General features: G+C 35.7%; 1 protein-coding gene across 2 annotated transcripts in view; it reads right to left on the bottom strand.

The window, feature by feature from the left end:
• The window catches only part of COL19A1 (collagen type XIX alpha 1 chain), a 183,476-nt gene that overhangs the window by 38,573 nt on the left and 127,686 nt on the right, over positions 1-17,217 (bottom strand). For both annotated transcript variants that reach the window (XM_062608143.1, XM_062608142.1), the window contains exons 19-33: positions 16,468-16,530; positions 15,628-15,672; positions 14,631-14,666; positions 13,666-13,701; positions 13,503-13,556; positions 12,253-12,306; positions 8,577-8,630; positions 7,283-7,372; positions 6,737-6,781; positions 6,546-6,623; positions 5,204-5,239; positions 5,044-5,097; positions 4,902-4,955; positions 1,629-1,670; positions 461-514 (exon numbers count right to left, since the gene is read on the bottom strand). In XM_062608143.1, the coding sequence (XP_062464127.1) occupies positions 461-514; positions 1,629-1,670; positions 4,902-4,955; positions 5,044-5,097; positions 5,204-5,239; positions 6,546-6,623; positions 6,737-6,781; positions 7,283-7,372; positions 8,577-8,630; positions 12,253-12,306; positions 13,503-13,556; positions 13,666-13,701; positions 14,631-14,666; positions 15,628-15,672; positions 16,468-16,530 (795 nt within the window). The remainder of the gene's footprint in view (positions 1-460; positions 515-1,628; positions 1,671-4,901; positions 4,956-5,043; positions 5,098-5,203; positions 5,240-6,545; positions 6,624-6,736; positions 6,782-7,282; positions 7,373-8,576; positions 8,631-12,252; positions 12,307-13,502; positions 13,557-13,665; positions 13,702-14,630; positions 14,667-15,627; positions 15,673-16,467; positions 16,531-17,217) is intronic.

Here is a 17,217-nt window from a genome sequence, read left to right as displayed (position 1 = left end):
GCAGAATTTTGATTGGCATCAGTGAAACTTCAAGTCTCAGAAAAACAGTTGTGCTAATCCCATTGGAATATGGGGCAAAGGCAAAGGGTGGTCCAGATGTTGCACGCTTGAAGGAGACACAGGTGGTTTTCTTCTTCACTGCAGGATTCTTGCCCACCTAAAATAAGCCTGTAGATGGCAATGCACTAATAAACAGTCAAATTTGAGCTAGCTTTAATGGATGCAAAACAGAGAAAAGCTATCCTGGTGTGGGACTCCATTCAGGCTATTTTGCTCACTTTCCTGAAAGGAAAGCTGAAGTGACATAGGAAGAGGGCTGAACTGTTAAAACAATCTTTAAGCTGCTCAGGTGCCACAGGGATAGGATTCAGACAAAAAAGTCAAGGCTGTCAGGGGTAAGAGTCTGGCCTTTTACTTTTAATAAGTAACAAAGCAATATAAAACACTCTTCAAAACTTACCTTTGGCCCTTCTCTACCAGGGATGCCTGGTGGACCTCTTGTGCCGGGATCACCCTGAGGAACACACAGAAAGCAAAGTGAAAAATAACTATTTTTATGACATAGGCAGAAGGTCTGCAGACCTCCAATCATTCTACCTCAAAGCTTTATCTTCAGTCCTTTATCTCTTCTACACTATACTTGTTCAGATAATCCTTCCTTGTTTCCCTCCCCATCTCTCACACACTCTACTCAAACTGTGCTAACAAATGCATTTTGAGAGGACTCACAAATGACTGATTTGAGTAGTCCCAGACATGCCTGTGTTTGGGAAGAGCAAATCCTCTCCCTTTTAAGGATCAGGTAGGATAAGTATACTTGTTGCTCTCACCAGCTTTAAATGTATAGTTACTTTAAAGTAAATGATATCGGGTTTGTTGAAAGAAGCGTTTTGCAGCAAATCTTACAGAGATGCTAACCACAAAACACAGAGTGATGAAGAATGAAGCATAAGGAAAGGAATTGTTAAGAGAGAGTATTGACAAAGACATAGAAAAGCACATACAGGAGAAAGACAATACATTTATAAAAGAATCAGGGGGAAAAATGAAAGACAAACCTAAACATAAATCAAATTTATGAACGAGAAGGTCAATAAAACCTAAGTACATGTGTTAACAAAGGATAGTAGAATAGGATAATCGCTTTTCTAGGAAATGATACTTGCTTTTCATACTGAAATCCTCCTGATATACTTTTCCTTTGGGAATACTGCAGATCACTTCAAATTTTATTATTTTCAAAGTAATACCTTAGAAATTCTAGACTATTTTCCCCACTTGGTGTATTACCAATATTAATGCTTCAAAGTAAAACAAAGAATGAGGTATACCTGTAGTAATTCATACTGTGGATTGGATGTGCTGAACAGGCACCTGTTGGCTACATGCCTCATACCTACTACATGGCCTCATGTACCATTCAAATGCTATTTTGTGAAATTCCTATAAAATAAATTTCTTGAGTATTTTTAAAAAAATAAATCAAAAATCAATAAAACCTCACAATTAATTTAGGCTAGCTCAGTAGGCCAAAACTGAACATATCCAAACTTTCAAGTGCATACTCTGGTTTAAAAAGCATGCTGATAGTAAAAAAAAAATATTTATTTATATCTGAAAATGTTTACCTTCAGTATAGCACCCATGTCTCCCACAAGTGGCAGTGCAATCTGAAATTAAAAAAGGAAGCTGCAGTTCATGTTTTATAGAATGCTACCAACTCTGATGGGTTCTCTTTGCTTCTAAAGTTTATACTGTTATACACATAACTGGTTGCATATATATTGGCTGAAGCTCTTTTTTATGCAAATGCAAAAGAAAAATAAGGGTTCCAAATATAGTTAAATATTGCTCTCCATCCAACCTAACAATGTGCACACTTGAAGGAGACACATTCTCATTACAACTTCAATCAACTTCAATCAAGTTCCTTAAAGCATGACAATAGTGCAACTTCAGAACACAGTAAATTTAATTTAGAAGTAGTATTACTATATTACTATGTAGCATACCATCAACAATTTACCACTACTGGGAAGTCTCACAGACTATTCTCACCTGACTATCTTCAAAAGTTCTAATTCTCTTTTCTCCTAGGCTTTGACTCTACTGTGAACTGTAGCACAAAATGGGGAGATGCCAGAGCTAACTTCAATAAACGAACTCAGATATCAGAAAAAATCCAGCTACAGCAACACGTGTAGTGTTTTGTCCCACATTTAAACATTAAGTATGAGTACAAAACTCTGTGGTGCCATAGCTAAATTACTACCAATACTAAAGATAACCTATTTGAAGCTCAATCAACAGATTTACGTTTCACTGCAATATATGTCGGATTTCCAAGAGCTGCCATTAAACTTATATTTAAAGATTTCCTTTAAAAACTGATTGCACTGGGTATCAGCTTCACTCACAAATGGACTCTTCAATTACCAATGTTCATTTCTTCTTGCAAATGCTGAAGCAAAAATAGCCCTGGGCATACTATAAAACTAGACGTATCCAAAATCTGTTTATTGTTCAGTCTGTTTCAGTCATTTCCACCTTGAAGAACAAAGTAAAAAGTGAGCACTTTTGTAGCAAATTAAAAAAACCCACTGGACTGCCAGTTGGTGGCAACAGGTATCAAACACAAGGTCAGGAGAAACACTGCTGAACATGCTTAACCATAATTGTAATCAGTTTACCATTTACAGGTAGCATCGGCACCTTTGAAACTATACCAAGTTTTCTAGGGTGAGACAGCCACCTAATACAACTTCAGGACATAACTATGTAAAGGTATGAAGTCCATCCTCTGCATAAAGGTAATCTGTACACAGACAGCATCACCTGCTCTTAAAAACCTGTAACAAGGCTTAAAAATAACAACTACATCTCTATATGGCGTGACTTTTCATCCTTCTCCTTGTGACATTTTACAGATAGGCAGGCTATTACTCTATTCCCTGTTTGGCTTTCTGCTGGACTACACAAATGTTTCCCCAGTCTCTGTTTCTAACATTCTTATTTTAGCTGCAGTACCATTTTATGTTACAGGCCCCCAAGCCCTCAGTGTGAAAAGTCCCTAACATTTAGCTGCAAGGGCACACCACGTATGAGAGCAAGCCTACCACGTTTTTGCCGTACAGTTCATCTGCTCTGTATATACAGCAAGTACAGCCTAACTGCACACACACTGCAGATTCGTGGTTGCATATGCTGAACTCTGAGTAAAGGCACATATCTGGGAACACATGAAATAAAATAATATAATAATAATAATAATTAAGAAAGAAGAACTAGTTGAAGACATTTTATATACAGAATGAAAATCTGTTGTAATTACGTATTCTCTGATATATGCTGACCTTCTGAAAGTGCTAAAATGGCCTTAACTCTCTGGCTTACTCTTGCAGGCTACATCTTTCTTTAAAAATGTTCTCTCCAAAGAGAAGAGTATTTGAAGAGAGCAAAAGGCAATAATTCTCCTGTTAGTAGACCTGCCTGTTTAGCAATGGCATCAGATTATTCACTTACATTTAATTTGCAGTGCACTGTGTCTTCCAAACCTATCCTACTTAAAGGATTTTTTTTCTTATCAAGCACTTTATGCTCATTTTCTCACGTTTAATCTTGTTGACTTCAGACTGTCCCTGAATATTAAGTTTTGATTGTATCTTCAAAAAGCTAGCAATCTTTCCCAGTTCAATTGCAGATTTTACATCTACTTTTCCTAATCAAATCACTGACAAGAACTAGGCATGTTAGAGACCCCTCTTTCCAAAATTGACAGTAATCTGGTGATAGACACTCCTATCATATATTTTGATGAGCATCAACTATATGGCAGTTACTTCAAAAACAGCTTTTGCTTGCTTATCAAAACATCATGAGGACAGTCTCAATTTTTTCTTGAGGCCAAGGTATATAACATGACTGCTTCCCTATATTTCTCAAAACGTTTACCTTCCAAAACCAGAAATCTGCTTTATTCCATGACTGGTTCTTAACAAAACTATGCCATCTTGTGTTTCCACTTTATCATTCATACCCCTGTACTTAAAATATTTCATATCTTTCTTGCAATTAGCCTTTTCTTTTTTTTTTCCCTTTCAAGTGACCCATTATACTCTGGCTCCTCTTCTATTCACCTCTTATGAAGATAAGTTTTCTGTTAGCATCTCTCTCTTTCTCAAAATCTTTCTCAAAGTACTCAAAAGTAACTGCTAATCATTAATAGACCGCTCTGGTTCATTCTTTGGGTGAATAACACCAGATCTTCATGCTGTATCTAAAATATCTTTAACTAATTTTTTTTTATTTTTATTACTATTGTTAAAAAAAAATCATTTTATGTATTCTCTGAAGAGCAATTTATTTTTTCAGTGTGCAGTAAAAACTACTGAATTGCTCAGCTTCTTCACACAGTTTATAATTTGATCTACATGATTATTAAGTAACAGACTTTACCGGTCTTTCAAATTGTATTCATGCTGCCTTTTTCTTGTTATTTTTATACACATTCCTAACTGAAGCTCACTGTATATTTCAATCTTTGCGACACTGACTTGAGTTCTACCTTTATACTCAATGCCAGTGATAGACCAGCTTTCAGGTACTGAATTTAGGCCTTTGAGGAGCTAGTGATACTCAAGTGCTTTCTAAAACATGGGGCCAGAATTTACTTAGTGTTTTTGTTTTCAAACCCAGCCACTTAACTTTCCTAAGTGCTAAGGGGAATTTACTGCATTAGAAACTAAATATTCTCAGAATTTAATTAAAAATTAATGTCTTCTTTCTGTGGCGTAGCAAAATTAGCTTTGGAATCCCAAACTTTCCTTTTCAACATTTTAACAGCAATTATCAAAGTATAATTCTGAAAATTTGCATTATGCAGAAATGTTTCTGAGACGTACAGGATCACCTGGAGGGCCTGGTAGTCCTGGCTTTCCATCTCTTCCTGGAGCACCCTAGAAACAAATATAAAATTTGATGGCCTTAAAGCATTGGCAAGAGACACATTAATTTTCGCAGTATATGTAAAGAACTGTCACTTACATTAATACCAGGGGTACCCGGAGTTCCTGGTAATCCTGGGGGTCCCCTAGGGCCCTAAAAGCAGGAAAGATCATTTAGGATTTAAGAATATTTCTCTTTTATTCTAAACTTCTTGAACTTAATTTATTTTTTGATAATAAAGAAAAAACATATATCCTACCTGCATACCTGCTGATCCAGCTGGACCTACAGGACCCTGCAAGAAAACTCCAAATAATCAATAGTTACACTTTTTCGGATAAGGGAGATTAACACCGTAAAAAAATAGTACTGAATGTGGGAAACTGGTTCACATTGCAGGGAAGATTTTCTCTAAGTTTGGTTTTGAATCCAAATCTAATTTTGCCAAAATGAGAGAATTTGAGATTTTGCTGAGGTCCATTTTTAAGGGCAAGTAATATCAAAGAATATTGATCTGTGGTGAAACTTGCTATTTAGCTAGGAGTTTTTTAAGATAAACTGATATTCAGCTGAATAATAATAATTAAAAATATTGTTTAAATACAAATGGATAATTTCAAAAATTCAGGTTTGAAAATATTTTAACTGAATAATTTTTAAGGTTACTATGTTAGATTAAGGTCTTATTGTGAACCTCTAGTCAGCTTTATCAAACATTTTCACTCTGTACCTGAGTCCTGCCAATAAACTGAAATGTATCAGCTGACTATATTGGTCTGGACTGCAAAAAGATTGCTGTCTTCACCACAGTAAAACTCACATAATAATATGTAGCACTGGTCATCTAAACCATCAGTATTATAATTTTTTTTACTGAATACTCTGAAGACACTGCAGATGGCTTTATTTAAAGGCAACAGAAACAAACAATCTCGAGAAACTGTGTAACTGAAACAGTTATTGCTATGCAAGTTATTCAGTATGACAGCTCTAGATAGACTGCATCGACTTCATGTTTACATTTAAATTGCACAGAAATGAGAGAAGCAAGCTGTGCAAAATCAGGACTTTACTATTCCCTGGTGCAGTACCTGGCACTGTAAGGTTCTCATTTATAAGTGGTAGAATCTAATCTTGTAATTAGCAGTCATCACAAATGCAAAAGCTAGAAGCTGATGCAAAGCCAAAACCTTCCACATCTTTTCCATGTCTTTATGTCTTCCAGTACCAGCATGGATTTCAAAATGCCATTGTCTGCAATGTCAAGTATACCCCTTCTCTTGTACCAGTAATCAGGCTAGATTTTGCTGACAACAGCAAACAACTGTTGCTTAGAAACTGACACAGTCTGAAGATGTGTGAACACCATCCCTAGAAAGCCCATCTGTAAAGTAGTCAATGACTCTTTCAGTTCTCCAAGGCTTTGATTTCTCACTTAGCTGTAAATGTTTCTGGGTCTAGATAAAGGGAAAAGATGCCGAGTTGAGAGCTGAGTCAGTAGGGAGTTCATGGCATGAATTTTTACTATGCTTTGTTTAATCATTGCAGTTTCTCAGTAGTGCACAGTGAGAAGTCAAAATCCTGGGTGTGGATATACTTACTGGTGATCCCTGAATGCCTATTCCAGGGGGCCCCATCTCCCCAGGTGCTCCTTGGACACCAGGTAGTCCTCTTTCTCCCTGAGAAGGGTACAAGGCTTTCAGTTACAAAAGTTCTGAAAATGTAAACTAGCATATTACCTTTTTTTGTTTTCCTTTTTTAGAAACAGAAATAACATATTTATTTGTTATACCTTTGGTCCCCGTGGACCTGGGTTTCCAGGAATACCAGTGGGGCCCTAAAAAAAAAAATAAAATAAAATAAAATAAAAACTGCAGGAAAAAAAAAACAAATTATGTTTTGAAATCAAAGAGACCATCTGAATTTTACTGCCAAAATTAGTCAGCCTTTACAAATAAACTATGAAATATTTAGATGTATTTTCCTCATTAATACCACTGTCACTAGGAGCACGCGTGAGCCTTGCACTATTTCTAGACTATATTTCAGTGCATTTACAACTATCTCTATAATGTGTGTTTCAACTTTGAAAGTACATTAAAGAAAAATAATTGTTCTGATTTCTTTCATTGCACAATGAGAATACGCGTGAGCCTTGCACTATTTCTAGACTATATTTCAGTGCATTTAACAACTACCACTATAATGTGTGCTTCAACTTTGAAATTACATTAAAGCAAGCTGATTGTTCTGATTTCTTTCATTGCACAATGAGAATTCTTAAACAGTTGTCCCAATAAGAAATTGTCATAATAGCCCTTTCAGGTTACGGACTTACTGGTGCTCCAGGCAGACTTGGCCCAGGAGGTCCCACATCACCTTTGGGACCTGGGTGTCCAGGTGGTCCCATAATCCCACCAGGGTCCCCCTACAAGACAAATTTGAATCTCTAATTGAAATGAGAGAATTTCCTCTTATGTAAAACCTCTAAATATTGTCAAGGTTATCCTAGAAAGTACCACTACTGTGGGAAGAAACAGAAGAAAAAAAGACACATATTTCCCTGCCAAAACTTAGAGGAGGCATGGACCACACAACCACTAATAGTAACTAGTATTCTCTCAGTTTTTCTTGCTTGCAGTGCATCTAATCTACATTTCTTTGCCCCCAGGCCCCCAACGCACAGATTGTCATTAAAGCCTGTCAATTAATTAATAGCAACAGCTTCAGACTCTTTCTTCAGCTATATCTCTCTAGTGCTAAAATCCTGGTCTTCATTGGTATTCCTGTTTGCATCTCTCTTTCTTACTTCAATGCATGCAGCATCTCCTGCTGCTCATCTCTACAACTCCTTCACACAGGTGATTTTGTGCCTTTTATTATGCTGTCCTCTTGTTTTTTGCATGCTCTTGCATCATCCTCTGTGATTCTTTTTGAATACACTATTTCACACTTGCAAGACATTTTGCTCATTGTTCCAGTTATTTTCTTCTCCTGCCTCTTCATCAGCTCATTTCTTCAAACTATTAAGGGATTTTATTAGTTTCTCTTGTACCCACAATGTGTAAATACCATAACACATCACACAATATGCCTGTGTACCTGCTTTTCTTCCCTTTTTCTTACATTCAACATATCATACATACAATTTTTAACTCTTGCTGGTGTGGCTGAATTAAAATGAAGGGATTTCTACCCATCAAAAGATAAATTCCATAAAGAGATCTCAGCCTTGGCTCACATCTGAGACAGTATAGCTGCCTCAGTGCTCTGCCAAGATGAATGTGTCTGATTCTGAAGTGGGATTTTACAGAATAGTCTGGTTACAACACTGCACTGAAAAGGCTGTTCTGTGCTTAGGACCTGAACTGACATTTCTACACTCAGAGATTTAATGTAAGAGCCCAGCACAACCTCCTTGAATCTGAATTATGAATCTGAACAGCAATTGGGTTGCCTAACTAGCCTGTAGCATCTCCAAGGAGCAGAGATGGGGTTGCTACTTGAACATTTTAAAATCAGTTCATAAAGCAGCCACACAGATGCGCTACAGAAGATGGAAGGTTACTTCAGAGATGAGATTCTAATATGCTCTAGCACATCAAGCTTAATAAAAGGCACTTAAAACATACCTTGTCTCCTTTAACACCTGGCCTTCCTGGTACCCCATGTTCTCCTGGTAAGCCCTGGAATTAATAAAAATACAGCTATATATTAAATTATATACTGTGCATTAGTATTGCCCTAAAATGTTAAAAAGTAGAAGTTAATGAATGCTTCTTTAGTCAAATATACGTATCATTTTTCTTTAAGTTGAATAACCAAGATTATTTTCTGGACCCTATCAGGGCAGAATGGCAGAGACTGACACCTTTATTTTTTCAATTTAAAAATAATTACAAGCCTTGAAAATCAACCATTTTTTTTTTCAAGGAAGGTGGTAGCAGGGACAAACTTGAGTTTTAAATAAGTGTGTCATCCTTTTTGCCTGTGAAGGACTATGTGATTTTCTTCACTAGTTATTCAATTTTGTATCTTAAAATCCTCAATGAATTCCTATTCCCGCGCATCACTAAATCCACCAAATTCCCTTTCAGCAAAATAAAAATATTCAATCCTTTCTTTTGTCAAGATCTTTATTCTTTCACATTTTGATTTTAACTTTAGCATTTTCATGATGGATTTCTTATAAATGCAGATAAGTGAAATAGATTAAAATATAAATAGAAGCTATTTAAATAATAGAGAAGGCTAAATTGTGTTCCCTTACTACAGCATAACAAATGCAGAAAACGTTTTCCATAACCCACCAATGCTATTCAACCAAGTATTATATCAAGCATTTTATTAAGAATGCTAGTCATTTCCACAGTAAATGAGAAAATTGCCAAAACTGAACACTAAAATCTGAGTATGATACTTAATCCATAAGGGAAAAAGAGCTAATATAAAAAACACATATGGCTTCTATTTTTCTATGCAGTGTGAAATATAGTTTTGTGAACACTGACATATGAAGGGTGACAACATTTTCATGCCAGTAGTGAAGGCTCAGCAGCTGTGTGTTCACTCGATCCACTGTATTCTGTCCTTAATACAGACAGCTATTTCTTTTACCCAGCCATCCAACTTAAGAGTATAAGAAAAAAAGAAAACACAAGTACCTTAATGAAGACTATTCTGCTTATATCAAAACACAATCATTATGAGAATATATGGAAGTTTAAATTTACTGATTATGGATGTGACATTGTGTCCTACCTTACCTTATTTTGACAGTGACATAAAATACCTACAGCCTATCTTCTTTCCTAAGGATTTTTCTGTTTGTTTTTTTTTTTTTTCTTAGACCAAGATTAAGGGATCTCTTTGGAAAGAAGTCCTGTCTGCTGGATGGCTAACCTTTCACAGTTTTCATCATGCTGCATAAAATGAATTGTATTTGTTAATCCATAATGTTTCATATTTAGAAGGTGAAACAAAACAACAGGCCTGGATCTAAATATATGTTTCTGCAATATATTTAAATATATGTTTTTATATACTAGAATTGTGTGTACAAATATGGATCTTCAAGATCTACATATACATATATACAGTATTTATCTAGTCATAACGTCACTTGGTCAAAGATGCAGCAGAACAGCAGTTTCAAAAGCAGCAATTATGAACTCAAGCAGGATAATGAAAAAACAAGCAAAACATAAATGCAGTATTTTGTTATCTCTCAGAGTAAGATTTGGGATCTATCTATAAACAGAAACAGCAGAAAAGGCTTACAAAATATTGTCATAGAAGACAATATTACAGATATATTAGACACAATTTAAAAACATGTGCCTCAACTGAGTATGAAAATAAGGTGTGAAGCAATGCTCAGCTTGAATACTAGTTTTTTTCTCTGCCAAGAGTTGAAGATGCTGTACTCCAGTTGTCACTGCTTATATCCCTAAGACTTTTAACATGTCAACAATAAAAATCTGCCAGTTGTACCACTCAGAATTGTATTAATATTAATAATGTATATGATTTAAAAGTCTGTTCAAATTAAAGGTTCTCTTCCACAAAGTAGCCTCAGAGCATGTATGGAAAGGCCTAAGAAAATGTGCAGCAACACCACCTCCTAGATGCTTCCCTTTCTAGAAAAAAGAGAAACCAAAACCAACCCACAGAGCAAAGATCAAAATCTGATTTCAGTTAAATGGTTTAACTGCTAGACTAAAGCCAAGCTTGCCATTGTCTGCTTCTCTGGTTCACTTCTTAGATCTAACCACTCAAACTTCCAAAATGGTACTTAAAAACTATTTTATGGTTTATGGATGGAGGGAGGTGAACCAGGGAGAGGAAGTAGATGCCACTTGTGAGGTTATGTGACAACACCGGTGTTGTGGACTGAAAGCTTTCAGTTTGCAAGGGGGATTAGGCAGAACATAGTTACCTGCATACCTAAAAAGGGACTGACCCATAATTTGGAAGGAAGACAGGCAGCTATCTTCCGAAGACCTTCTGCTATATTACAGTATCAAGTCAAATGCCCAGGGAACTTTCAAGCTTAGTATAAGAGTGCCTAATAGTTTGTTTCCTGGAGTATTCAGACTAGATTGAAGTTTCAACTGTGTTCTTCCTGCTCAGAGGCACAAGGGGTACAGGCACGTTGGATCCTGGGGGAGGCTCCTACTATTTTGAGGGATCCAGACCTGTCAGTCTGTTGCCCTGCAGCATAATGGTCTTAGGTTCACTAAAACCCTTACGAAGGAGGCCCCTGTCACCTTGACAAACCCAGCCACTTGGTGAATGTGGAGCACCCAAAAGCACAATAACTGCAGGATCATTAAAACTCTGCTGAGCACCCTCCACTTCCTTGAAAATCCCAATTGATGGGTCAAGAAACCATCTGTATCCTGCTTCTGACACCATCTGACAACTTTTAGTGGATCTCAATATTGGGGTGTATTTAAGAAGCACTAAAGTGAGAGCTTTTACTCTTCTTGATTATCTCACTCTCTCTCATTCCCCTGTTAGCATTGTGTTCATTGGATCATGACTTCCCTTTCCATCAGGGAGACTGTTGCTTACCTGGGATGAGTGGGCATCAAGTTGTCTTGGTTTGTATTGTATTTTAGTAATTTATTTTACTGAACAGTAATTAAACAACAAATTTTCTATTAAATTCTTTTCACACAATGCTACTCCTGCCAAAGACTTTAATATTATCCCTAGTTTTAGCAGAATTATATCTTGTTCTGAATATGAGTTTTGCTTGTAAACCTGACCTAAATTATAAGATAATAAACATAATTGTTTATCCTTTTCACCTTATTAATCTTTACCTCTTTTATAGGAAGTAAACCAATTCAGAATAATACAAAACCATAGGCACAAATAAGGAAGGTCATGGGTTTAAATCCTTGGGGTACACTTACTTTCCCCGTTTCTTCACATTTCACTCCACACAAACTATCCTTTCCAGCTCATGATGTAACATTATTAAATCTTTGCTAGAGATGTTTTTAAACTTTCACCTACTGCTCTGAGATCAGAGTAATTTTTGCAGAGCTAATTATCTTTGAATCAGATAAATTAGTATTATCATTCTTACCTGCTCAGATAGTAACACAAGGAGAAAGAGAACAAAAGAAAAGGGCAGAACTGTATCCTGCGGTATCCCATACTACTGTGCTTCCATATATAATTGCTACAGTAGCACTCACAAAAGGAGCACCTATGATAACTTCCAAGGTACTGCTTCACTGGCTAACAGCTCACACACTACATTTCTACCGCTTGGTGAAACTGCTCAGTACATACAACTTCTCCTGGCATTCCCCTAGGTCCGACAGGTCCTGGAGGTCCTTGTAGCCCCTGTGAAATAACACATGCTTGAGGTAAAAGTCAACACAACCACTGTAGTTCAGTGTAAAGTGTTCTCATATATAAATAGATGACAACATCTGGCATTAATAACTGTCTTCTGCATGGAGTAAGAAGTACAGAGTTTGCTTATTCTCCCTTAATCTAATGTTTAGTCCAATAAATCTTTGGGACTGATAAATACAAAATCCAAAATATGCATACAAATCAAATACAAGTAATACAAAGGAACTGTCTAAAGGGAAAGACAAAAGAAAAGGAGTAAATCAAGATTTCCTCCCATAAGGGACAGATGTAGACGTGATTTTTTTTAACTACTTTGTTGGTGTTACTTCTCTTTTTGGAATACTTCTCATTAGAAGGACTCCAGAGCACTGGAAAGAAAAGGGGATTGAGATGTAGAGATAGAAGGATGACTTGGTGCAAACCCTAATGATCCTTGGGTCTCTATGAGCCTCTTCTTGAAGTTGTACATTGTGAAGATGGCCTAGGTTTTCACTGCAGTTACAACCAGTATTTCAGTAGCTCCTACCAAGGACATTAGCCTCCAAAGAGCAGTCTAAGGAATTAGGAGTGGAAAATCATTTTTAAGACCACAGTTTTGTGGACCCTGTAGCTGCATCTGTTAATTCCTGGACTTCATTTGATGATCTCAGGAACTCAAGTACTATGATTTCAACAGGAATACTGTTGGGTGGAGGTTATATTTTCCCTGTTTCCAGTTCTACCATTATTTGAGAAAATTCAAGGCATCATGTGAAACTCTCAAAGAACATTTCTTCTTCAGTTATTTTCTTCAAAGCAAGACAATGACTACTTTGGCATTACCTGCAATAGTATAGGATTAAACACAAGAACCACTAATGAACTGGCAGTGGTTACTCACTGGTGGATAACGAATACATCCAGCTACTGGTGGGTTTGTAATTGCAAAATGGATGCTCATATTATTGAATGATCAAATAACATTTAGGCTTTGCATAAATATTTCTTGCTGAGTTACCCTGAGATCAACAAGAATTTTATGAACTAAAAGCAAAAAAGCCATAATCCATGCACAAAATTTTGATATAAGCACTCTCTGCCCTTTAATACTAGCTAAAGAATTGATAGCATTCATCTACGTAGCTTATATAACAGCATAGAATGCAATGTCTGTTAATTCCACAAATATACCTTTTGCCTACCTTAGATCCTGGATTTCCAATCAGACCAGGTGGTCCCGGGTCTCCTGTTTCACCCTAATGATATTGTTTGAGAAAATAAAAATATCCAAATTTACTGTTACGACTCCCAGTACACCTCTGCACACCAGTGATGTATATATAGTGTGTATAGGTCAAAACATACCTTACTTCCTTTTGATCCTTCCATTCCAGTTTCTCCCTGAAAACAGTAGGTATAACCGTAAGAAGTTAAAACTTTAACTAAGACCAACTATGAGTTTAATTTGCTACCTTAAAATATTATAACGTAGTTGGTAAACTTAACAAATATTGAGAAAATATTAAAGAATTTCTGATGGCTTGAGTAAACTCTGAATGGCATTCCTGTTTCGAACTAATTCTGTTTGCAGGTTTTCCTAGTGTTTTAAAGAAGAAACGTTCAAAAACATCGCATTTGCTTAAAAGCTTCTCCAGTCTAAAGCCTATTCTTCACCACTAAATCTCCACTGGTGAGACAGTATTAATCTAAAAACCACACGTTATTACAGTATGCCTCATTTTGGTTATTATAATATATTAATCTGAAGTATCTGAGCAGCCTTCAGTTGTGTATTAAACAGCATAAGTAGCTGTTGTCAAATGTTCTAAGAGAGAATTAATAGTTAATTAAAAATAAGCAACACATTTAAACAGACTCTTACAGAATGAGTGTTCTGAAAATATCCCCCAAAATAACAAAAAAAATTAAAAATGCACACATAAGATGGCCATAAGAAAACTACCTGATATTAAATGCCACACTGGAGACTGGTAAAACGATTAACATAGAAGAATTCAGCCCACCTATAATTTTGTGAAATAACTGAAAGAATGAACCTTCAGGGAACTAAAAAAAGCATGTCATTTAAACTCAGTTCATGGACTGTTCCAAATACAGAAATGCTGAAGAACAGGGCATCCCTGTTTTTTATTTATAACCTGCATGAACCTGATGCAGGTTTAAGAAGGAAACAATACATATGGTACCCTCCATAACCACTGAATTTAATAAAAGTGTACAAAGAAAAGAATTACAGCGTGAATAGAGTATGGAAAAAATATCAAATGTGAATTACTCGTATCATGATTTCAGAACATAGCTATACTCACTGGATCTCCCTTGTCCCCTTTTTCAGAAGGCTCTCCCTATGGAAACATAAAGAAGAGGTTAAAACAAATTTATTTCAAATGGCAAATAGCACGTATGTCTGGTTTTCGTAAAGTCCTTGAAAAATGTTGTTTTTTTTTTTTTTAAACCTATATAAAACATAAGTATATGGATTACAAAAGTTTACTTGAGAGATGATGTTGACTTAATGACAAGACCATGACATGTGTGATCCTTTTAAGCAAGGAGCAGAAGGGAGGGTCAAGAACATGAACTAAAGACTGGCAATATATACAAATCTGACAAATTCTCAAACACAAGTACTTTATAACACACAAAATTATGAATCTGTCATATTGATAGAGTACAACAGTTACATGCCTGCATGAAAACTATTTAGACACAAGGAAATGACCAAAGAAAACAAATGGAAGCTTAACAGCTGAACAGCAAAATGCTCATTATTCAGTGGATAAAAAAACTTGTGTATATCACATGTTCCTAGAAAAATACAATACATTCCTATTCCTCAGTAACATTCCCCACCCCAAGTCTTTCTGAGAAATTTAAGCTTAAATAAAAAAAAAAATCAAATGAGGGAATTTATTTATAAATTTTACTAGTTTAGACTCTGTTTCTTCGTAAAGATATTGGAGATTTCATTGTAACTTGAAAAAATATGAATGGTGTCTAATTCATGAAACAATCACTGATCACAAACTTATATAAACATAATCTTAAACTGGTATTCAGTCAAAGTTTGAGTATGGTTGAAGTTAAGGACTTTATGAACTGTTGGGACAGGTAAATTTACTTGTAGACATAAAGAGTCTCTCAAGAATGGGCTTAAGTAAATTACTAAGGACATTCAGAGACTGACAGCTATGCCTAAATGTATTTTTTTATTCTGAGTATATTTTCCAAGATTTGATTTTTCAAATTAATTGATTCAGCCACCTTCTAGCACCACACAAGCACAGAAGCAAGGAATTAATTTACCTTTTCTCCTTTAGCACCGGTCATTCCCAATTCTCCTTTTTGACCCTTTTAACAAAATAAATTATATTTTAAATATTTTATATTCTAAAAAATGCAAATAAACTTTTCTCAAATGTACTTTGTTCTGTGTAGAGCACAAAATGATAACTTTTATTGCAATGGAAATCTGTGCTTTAAACATCATATTAATTGAAATGACTGCCATCTACAGCAGAGATTCAGGCTTCTCAATAGAAAATGTTGTCAATCCTGTCACATAGACAGAGCACTAGACAGAGCACTAGACAGAGCACTTTCCTCTCTTCTTCCAAGTTTGAAAAATGTCCAATTGTTAAGAATTCATTCCACTGTTTAAACAGGACAGATGCCTACAAACAATATATTGCCTTATGGTGTAGATTCAGAATTTGACCACAAAATTTTTAGAGGCTGATTTTAAGTATTTTTGGTATAGCAAGTCCCATTGTTATAGAGAAACTGCTTTAAATATTCACCATTTAGTAGTAAAGGATTTTCTGAATTTCAACTTTTGCAGTCCTTTTCCCCATAACCAGCTGGCCACCTCATTTGACTTGTCCTCAGAGAGTGATGCAGAAACCACACTTACTCCTGAATTTTCCCTTTCTGGTTATTGTATATTACAGAAGAAAGGCTTATGTGCTGCACATGCAGGACAACAAGGTGAGTCCAGTATTGGAATATAGAGTTTAAAGAGCTAGTCATATCTAAACATTATTCTTTCAAAGACCATTGTGATAAAGCAAATCAAATATACTGTGTTAAGGGTGTCAGGTTAGACAGACACTTAGAAATTTCTCCAATTTAATCTGAAATCCTTACAATGTCTCCCTTCAGGCCTTTAAGTCCAGGAGTCCCAAGTAATCCTAGTAGTCTTGTATCGCTCTGGGAAGAAATATCACCAAAACCATCATGTAACAGGACATGTCACCATTTATTCACAGTAACAATGTATTTACAATAACTATTTAATGTAATTTACGAGTATGTAAATTCACAAGTCCTAATTTACTATTAGAAATGGGTACTAAATGCCTATATAGTACATCTAATTAATGTACCGCAGCAACACATCCTTTGTCATGCATTCATATTCCAGTCAGACTAGCAGAATATGAACAAAAGCATAAAAGGGAAATGTCTATGTTGAATGCTGTTATGCAAATCTGGGTGTTGGTTTTTTTAACTCAGTGCAAAGAACTTATGCTCCTTATTACAGTACATTTCTCAAGTATGTTAGAAAAGAACAATAAAAATTATTTCTATGACAAAACCACAAGCTTTTTACTTTTGAGCAGCATGAAATGTCGAATTAATTTAGCCTAGTACTGTAGTGAGACAGAAGGAGAGGGAATAATATAATCAAAAGGCTCCTCACTGCTCCTCAAAGAAAACAGACAGATTTAAGGACCAGGGGTTCAGCCTGTATACTTGCTCAGGTATTATTGCACCACATTTATTTACTCTTCTGTACAAGGTAAAGAGACAATAAAATACAAACCAAATGGTTTCCTCTGCACAAAGCCAGGTTCAGACTACCTAAAGGGAACATGTTCTCTTTTATTGACAATG

This window comes from Pezoporus occidentalis, unplaced genomic scaffold (assembly GCF_034315485.1).
Source record: "Pezoporus occidentalis ecotype Australia unplaced genomic scaffold, CSIRO_AGI_Poc_V1 ctg13, whole genome shotgun sequence".
NCBI lineage: Eukaryota > Metazoa > Chordata > Aves > Psittaciformes > Psittacidae > Pezoporus > Pezoporus occidentalis.
The sequence above is the reverse complement of the archived record's forward strand: the minus strand, read 5'-3'. Positions and strand labels throughout refer to the sequence as shown.